General features: G+C 54.1%; 1 protein-coding gene across 3 annotated transcripts in view; it reads left to right on the top strand.

The window, feature by feature from the left end:
* The first annotated feature begins 412 nt into the window (after positions 1-412).
* LOC116937167 (uncharacterized) overlaps positions 413-8,553 on the top strand; it is a 112,617-nt gene continuing 104,476 nt past the window's right edge. Inside the window, exon 1 of one of the 3 annotated variants that reach the window (XM_076063372.1) lies at positions 413-2,214. In XM_076063372.1, coding sequence (XP_075919487.1) covers positions 2,174-2,214 — 41 coding nt within the window. In that variant the 5' untranslated portion in view covers positions 413-2,173. Of the gene's footprint in view, positions 2,215-5,890; positions 7,755-8,553 lie in introns of those variants that run through there. The other 2 variants (XM_076063374.1, XM_076063373.1) reach the window with 2 other exon arrangements.

Genomic DNA, 8,553 nt, shown 5'->3' with positions numbered 1-8,553 from the left:
TGTGTGTCTATCCGTGTGTGTCTATCCGTGTGTCTATCCGTGTGTATATCCATGTGTGTGTCTATCCGTGTGTCTATCCGTGTGTGTGTCTATCCGTGTGTCTATCCGTGTGTCTATCCGTGTGTGTGTCTATCCGTGTGTGTCTATCCGTGTGTCTATCCGTGTGTGTCTATCTGTGTGTGTGTCTATCCGTGTGTGTGTGTCTATCCGTGTGTGTGTCTATCTGTGTTTGTATCTATCCGTGTGTGTGTCTATCCATGTGTGTGTCTATCCGTGTGTGTGTCTATCCGTGTGTCTATCCGTGTGTCTATCCTTGTGTGTGTCTATCCGTGTGTGTCTATCTGTTTGTGTGTCTATCCGTGTGTCTATCCGTGTGTCTATTCGTGTGTGTCTATCTGTGTGTGTGTCTATCCGTGTGTGTGTCTATCTGTGTTTGTATCTATCCGTGTGTGTGTCTATCCATGTGTGTGTCTATCCGCGTGTGTCTATCTGTGTGTGTGTATCCGTGTGTGTGTCTATCCGTGTGTGTGTCTATCCGTGTGTGTGCGAGAGTTTGTGGCGTCCCGGTATTTAGATAAGGATGTGCACGTGTGTGTATGTATGTGTATCCGTGTGTTTACAATGCACATAGCGTCTATACGTGTGGGAGAGTGGTGGTGCAGTGTTTAATGCGCTGGCTATACACCCGGTGATCCGAGTTCGATTCCCGCTCACGGCAAACCACGGTGAGGGTAATTATCTGAACTCGTCTCCCCTAGGTCGACTCGGCCTCGATGTGTAAACGTCGCCACGAGGGAGACAAAGGCGGCCAGGCATGGTGCTGGCCACCCACCGCCTCGTGTGCCGTGCCGGCCTTCATAGGTGCTGGCTAAGAGCTCTTGCCCCAACAGTCTGTCAGAGGCCATACGGGGGTCTTTGTCCTTGGGGAGCAGTGGCACAGTGGTTAGCGCAATGCGCGATACGAACCCTGCGATCCGAGAGTTCGATGTCGGCTGACGGCGAACAACCCGCGTGACGACACACCTGAACCCGATCCTGGCCTGCGACGAGGTCAACTCAGCCTTGAAATGAGTGCCGCCGCAGGATGACAAAGGCGTCACGACTCAATCCTAACCACACCACAGCTTTTGTGCGCCGTGCCTGCCTTTATTTGTCTTTTCTTTACGTAGCTTTTCCACGACAAATAAAATGTAGGTATGATGCCATTTTTGTATCATCATTATTATAATAGCTGTTCACCGCCCTGCAGAACCAATCAACTAAAGTTGTCACGTGGGGCCAAATATGCCAATTGATTCGGCTTATCAGTAATCCAGGAATGTTGAAAAGCGATAATTTTTTACATTGTTATTATATCTGAACAGGACCTGGGCCTCTCCAAGGTCGACGCAGCTTTAAATGGGTTTCCCAAGTGCGGTATCTAAGCATCGGTATTAGGGAGACAAAGGCGGCAAGGGGCGCGGTTCGAACCGTAACCCAGCCACCCCTCGTAGTCGGGGTGCTGGCTAACTACAGCAGCAGCACTTTGCCCCAACAGCATCCAGGGCTACGCGGTGCATCTTTGCCTTTGTGTGCATGCGCCCTGCCCATCTCCGTGTGCACGGGGCTCGCATCGTCGTCTCCTCCTCCTCCCCCGCCCCGCGGGGTCCGCGCTTTGCCGCCTCCTTCGCCTCCTCCCGCCGCCGCTGCTCAGTCCCCACAGCGCCTCCTCGCTCCGACTCCTCGCTCGCTCGCTCCTCCGTGTCCACTCCGTCTCCTCCAAGAATCGCGTGCCTTGTGCGAGACATCACCGGACCAGGCTTCTCGGCTACCCAAGGACCCGAATTAAAGCACGCGGGGGGAGAGAGAGAGAGCTGACGACTCATTTAGTCGCTGTGGCTGGCCAGGATAGAAGGGTCACCGTCCACAGGAGAGACAGAGAGAGAGCGACTGGCCCCGATCGGAGAGTTTCTGAACCAGCCGGAGCGAGAGGCCAAGAGGAGAGAAGACGACTCTCGGACTCCCGAACCGCGCTTGTCACTGCTGCCCCAGCGGCGAGAGAGTTACTGCGCCCCGAACAACAAGAGCAGCCCTGCTGCTGCTGCTGCTGCGGCTGCTGCTGCTGCTGCCACGCAATGAACGCGGCTCCGCTGCTGGAGTCGCCGCTGCCAGAAGCGACGATGGAGCCGCGGCCATGCGGCCCGTAGCGGCCACCCCGGGTCACCTGGCGCCCAGGTGAGAGGCAGAGACGGCGAAAGATGACAGCGGTCCTGGGGACCCCGAACCACCAACAACAGAGCACTCACGGAGAGAGGGAGAGCACGCGTAGAGTATACATCGCTATTCTTGTGCAAGATAGCAGCTGTTCAGGAGATACAACAAGCACAATGTGAGGTCTACTGCTGGCCCCGACGAGAGGGCTCCAGGAGAGAGAGAGAGACAACGAGTTGGTGTCGCTTTGCACAGACTCCAGTGGCCAACTTGTACGGTCCACAGTTTGGGTTGCAACAGTCACAAGCGCAGCACGCTGGCTCGTCATTAATGTCTCTCTATGGGTCTCTATCTCGATGGGTCTCTATCTCGATGGGTCTCTATCTCGATGGGTCTCTATCTCTATGGGTCTCTATGTATCCATGCGGGTCTCTGTATGGTCCATCGTTTGGATTCCATGGCCACATGCAATCCAAATGATGAGCTTTTGTGTCTTTAAATTGTCTTTAATCTCCTCTCATGTATGAAGGAGGTGTGCGCATCGGCCTGTTGATGCTCTGATGTGTACATCATAGAGCACACGCAGTATGAAGAGCACCACACACAGTACACACCACACACACAGTACACACCACACACACAGTACACACCACACACACACAGTACACACCACACACAGTACACACCACACACACAGTACACACCACACACACAGTACACACCACACACACAGTACACACCACACACAGTACACACCACACACACAATACACACCACACACACAGTACACACCACACACACAGTACACACCACACACACAGTACACACCACACACACAGGACACACCACACACACAGTACACACCACATACACAGTACACACCACACACACAGGACACACCACACACACAGTACACACCACACACACAGAGTACACACCACACACACAGTACACACCACACACACAGTACACACCACACACACAGTACACACCACACACAGTACAGACTACACACAGATTACACACTACACACACAGAGTACACACCACACACACAGAGTACACACTAAACACACACAGAGTACACTCCACACATACAGTAGACGCTACACACAAAGTACGCGCCATACACACAGAGTACACACTAAATACACACAGAGCACACACACACAGTACACACCACACACAGTACACACCACACATACACACAGTATACACCACACACGCAGTACACACCACACACACATAATACACACCACACACACAGTACACACCACACACAGTACACACCACACACACAGTACACACCACACACACACAGTACACACCACACACAGTACACACCACACACACAGTACACACCACACATACACACAGTATACACCACACACACAGTACACACCACACACACACAATACACACCACACACACAGAGTACACACTACACACACACAATACGCACCACACACACACAGTACACACCACACACACAGTACACACCACACACAACAGTACACACCACACACAGTACACACCACACACACACAGTACACACCACACACAGACAGTACACACCACGCACACAGTACACACCACACACACAGTACACACCACACACAGTACACACCACACACCACGCACACAGTACACACCACACATACACACAGTAAACACCACTCACACAAAGTACACACCACACACACAGAGTGAACACCACACACACAGTACACACCACACACACAGTACACACCACACACACAGTACAGACTACACACACACAGTACACGCCACACACAGTACACACCACACACACAGTACAGACTACACACACAGTGCACACGACACACACACAGTACACACCACACACAGAGTACACACCACACACACACAGTACACACGACACACACACAGAGTGTACACCACACACACAGTACACACCACACACACAGTACACACCACACACGCAGTACACACCACACACAGTGCACACTACACACACAGAGTACACACACCACACACACAGTACAGACTACACACACACAGTACACACTACACACAGAGTACACACACACAGTACACACCACACACAGAGTACACACCACACACACAGTACACACCACACACACAGTACACACACAGTACACACCACACACACAGTACACACCACACACACACAGTATACACCACACACACAGTACACACACAGTACACACCACACACAGAGTACACACCACACACACACAGTATACACCACACACACAGTACACACACAGTACACATCACACACACAGTACACAATACACACACAGTACACACCACAAACACAGTACACACCACACATACACACAGTATACACCACACACACACAGTACACACCACACACAGTACACACTAAACACACGCACAGTACATACCGCACACACAGTACACACTACACACACAGCACACACCGCAGTGGTACCCGGCGCTGGTACCGAGCGGCGCGCACGTGTTTGTGTCACCGTGGGTCTCACCGCCCACGTGTTTGTGTCACCGTGGGTCTCACCGCCCACGTGTTTGTGTCACCGTGGGTCTCACCGCCCACGTGTTTGTGTCACCGTGGGTCCCACCGCCCACGTGTTTGTGTCACCGTGGGTCTCACCGCCCACGTGTTTGTGTCACCGTGGGTCTCACCGCCCACGTGTTTGTGTCACCGTGGGTCTCACCGCCCACGTGTTTGTGTCACCGTGGGTCTCACCGCCCACGTGTTTGTGTCACCGTGGGTCTCACCGCCCACGTGTTTGTGTCACCGTGGGTCTCACCGCCCACGTGTTTGTGTCACCGTGGGTCTCACCGCCCACGTGTTTGTCTCACCGTGGGTCTCACCGCCCACGTGTTTGTCTCACCGTGGGTCTCACCGTCCACGTGTTTGTGTCACCGTGGGTCTCACCGCCCACGTGTTTGTGTCACCGTGGGTCTCACCGCCCACGTGTTTGTGTCACCGTGGGTCTCACCGCCCACGTGTTTGTGTCACCGTGGGTCTCACCGCCCACGTGTTTGTGTCACCGTGGGTCTCACCGCCCACGTGTTTGTCTCACCGTGGGTCTCACCGCCCACGTGTTTGTGTCACCGTGGGTCTCACCGCCCACGTGTTTGTGTCACCGTGGGTCTCACCGCCCACGTGTTTGTGTCACCGTGGGTCTCACCGCCCACGTGTTTGTGTCACCGTGGGTCTCTCCGCCCACGTGTTTGTCTCACCGTGGGTCTCACCCCCCACGTGTTTGTCTCACCGTGGGTCTCACCGCCCACGTGTTTGTGTCACCGTGGGTCTCACCGCCCACGTGTTTGTGTCACCGTGGGTCTCACCGCCCACGTGTTTGTGTCACCGTGGGTCTCACCGCCCACGTGTTTGTGTCACCGTGGGTCTCACCGCCCACGTGTTTGTGTCACCGTGGGTCTCACCGCCCACATGTTTGTGTCACCGTGGGTCTCACCGCCCACGTGTTTGTGTCACCGTGGGTCTCACCGCCCACGTGTTTGTGTCACCGTGGGTCTCACCGCGCCGACGAAGCCGGCCCCCTGGGTTATATTACCGCTCACGGTCTCCCGGATAACATCATCAACATCATCATACGGTGGCAATCTTGTTATTACCTGCCCTGGATCTGCGCTAGGTCGATTCAGCCTGAAAAAAGTGCGGCGTGTTGAGCGTCAGTGGTGGCGTTGTTGTTGACCACGTCGCCGTCTCGCTCGCGGGCGCTCCGACCTTAATAGGTGCTCGCTAACCACACTCGCTTCCTGCATCCTCCAAGCGTAGACGAGGGGTCGATGTTGTGCCCTCAGTACACGACAGTACGCGTCACAATGGCACAACTCTCGCTGAAGCCTCTGCTACATCCATGTGACTCCTGGATCGCGTGTTAACTCGCTCAAGCTGCCACGCGCTATCCGGTGCTGCTTGAATGTATCTCCTCGCAACACTCATCTCTCGCCATCCTGCGATGCCACGAGGCATCTCGCTCATGCACGTGGCTTGACCGATCTCATTGCTCCATCTCCGGGGTTGCACCGTGCTCGCTCTCTGTGCGTCCTCTCGCCTTTGTCGGTGAGGTAATTAATCCTCCTCATCCCCTATGGGACATAAGGCCACAATGAGTTCAATTCCACTTCTTCCTGTTCTTGGAAACATGTTGAGCCTCGCCCCAAGAGAGGGTGATCGCTGCTACCAGCTCGTCCATCACGGTCTTATGCCGTCTCGGGTCTCCCAGGTACCCTTTTGCCCCGTGGTGTTCATCGTGTGGGCGATGTTTTGGTGTACGGTCCTGGCCCACTCTGAGTACATCTCCGAGCTATTTGATTCGCCGTCTCTCAATTTCTCGTTTGTGTGATATTCGGACAACGGGTCTTCTTGTACAGTTCGGTGTTCTGGATTTTGTTTGGCCAGAAGATGCAGCAGTAGTAGATTCTCCTGAGTCATCTGTTATGGAAGGTCCCCGTGTCGGTCTTGACAACACGCCAACTCTCTCGAGCCATCCAACAACACCGATTTAACGTTGCTGTTATACAGCTGGATCTTGATCTTGAGGCTGTACTGTTTAGACCTCCAAATGGGACGGGATTGGTTGCCTGCAATTCCGTTACCACAGCCTCGTCCCGAGCCATCTTCATCGTCATCATCATCAACCCCTTTCAGCCACGGCGTGTCCTGACCCCAAGCACATCCCTTAATTCTCACGTTGTTGCTGCTCTCTGGTCCACCCCTTCCTCCTGTGCTCTCAGTGTCCGCGCGTCCCAATCGCGCGTCTATCTCCCCCGTGCTCTGCATCGCTGGGTTCGTTTTTGTATTGATTCCGTCTGTGAGTGATCGTGAGCATCCTTCGTGTGGCTGAGGTTGGTGAAGAGCAAGAGCTGCCATTCTGAGATCGAGGTGGTTGAGCCAGATGACTGTGGAGTCAGGAGTAGCGGAGTGGTGAATCACTGTGACGAAGACGATGCCTTCTCCATGGACATTGAGTGGCTACGTGCTGAGTGGGTACGTGCTGAGTGGGTACGCGCTGAGTGGGTACGCGCTGAGTGGGTACGCGCCGAGTGGGTACGCGTTCTGTGGTTGTGTTCTGGGTGATGACCACAGATAGCTGCATACTGCCCGGAGAGTTTTAATCTCCCATTTGTGCACCAACATCACCAATATCACCAACATCATCAAAATCATCATCACCAAAATCATCATCACCAACATCACCAATATCACCAACATCATCATCAACATCATCATCAACATCATCATCAACATCATCAACATCACCATGAACATGGAGTGTCCACTGCAGCAGCAGCTGCTGCCGTGGTTTGTGTGAGTTTAAGGGTTTGTGGCTCCAGAAGCTTCGCGGGAGGTCGTAGCCAGCGATCTTCTGCATCGTGGGGACTTTGACGACGACGTGCAGGAGGAGGACGTGCAGGAGGAGGACGTGCAGGAGGAGGACGTGCAGGAGGAGGACGTGCAGGAGGAGGACGTGCAGGAGGAGGACGTGCAGGAGGAGGACGTGCAGCAGCAGGAGGAGGAGGCGTCTGTGACTTCTCGTGAGCGTGCGTGTTTGACCCGTTGTGGGGAGTGGTGGCGCAGTGGTCATCGCGCCGTGCTATGAACCCGGCGGACCCGGGTTCGATTCGTGCTCACGGGCCACAATATCAGTGACGAAGATATGAGCCTGTCCTGGGCCTCGCCGTAAGTTAGTAACCTGGTGGGGTATGATTATTGGGGAGACAAAGACGTCCGGGCGTTGTTGTTGGCCACGAACTCCACCTCGCCGTGCCGTGCCAGCCTCCATGGGTCCTCGCTAACAGGACTCGTCTCACCAATCTGTTCAAGGATCTACGGATGAATATTTGTGTGATTCTGAATGTTTGCGTGCGCCTCTCTATGCTGGCGTTTGACGCAGCCCCATACTCCGTCTGAAGGCGATTAAGTGATGTACCACTCTCTGGGGAAGTCAACAGCAGTGGATTAATGGAGAGACTCTCCCCCGCCATATGAATGTGGAATTCACACTACTGGGCTCAGGGCTGTGAACGGGAGTTGAGCAACATCACCGTGAAGTCATCTTTTCATTTGCCGCGCTATTATGTGTACGCTCGGCACAACGCTTGGAAGTCGGCTTCCCGCTGACCACCGCTCTGCCCCCTCTCTTCTTATCTTGTGTTAATCCACGGCCTGAGGCCATCGCAGGTATCACTCACTGATTTGACAACGTGCGTCCTCAAACACACAGCGGCATGCTGCTGCTGCTCATAATCGCATTCACCTTTCCCAAGGGCGCTCGATCGTTTCATTATCTTTGATCCTGAAAACGTCTTTCAATAATTTGCCCCAAGGTGTACATAGTCC

This window comes from Petromyzon marinus, unplaced genomic scaffold, assembly GCF_048934315.1.
Source record: "Petromyzon marinus isolate PM22_M1 ecotype Great Lakes invasive population unplaced genomic scaffold, UKy_Petmar_22M1.pri1.0 PM_Scaffold_106, whole genome shotgun sequence".
Lineage (NCBI taxonomy): Eukaryota > Metazoa > Chordata > Hyperoartia > Petromyzontiformes > Petromyzontidae > Petromyzon > Petromyzon marinus.
Note: the sequence above shows the minus strand (reverse complement) of the source record. Positions and strands in the feature narration are given on the sequence as shown.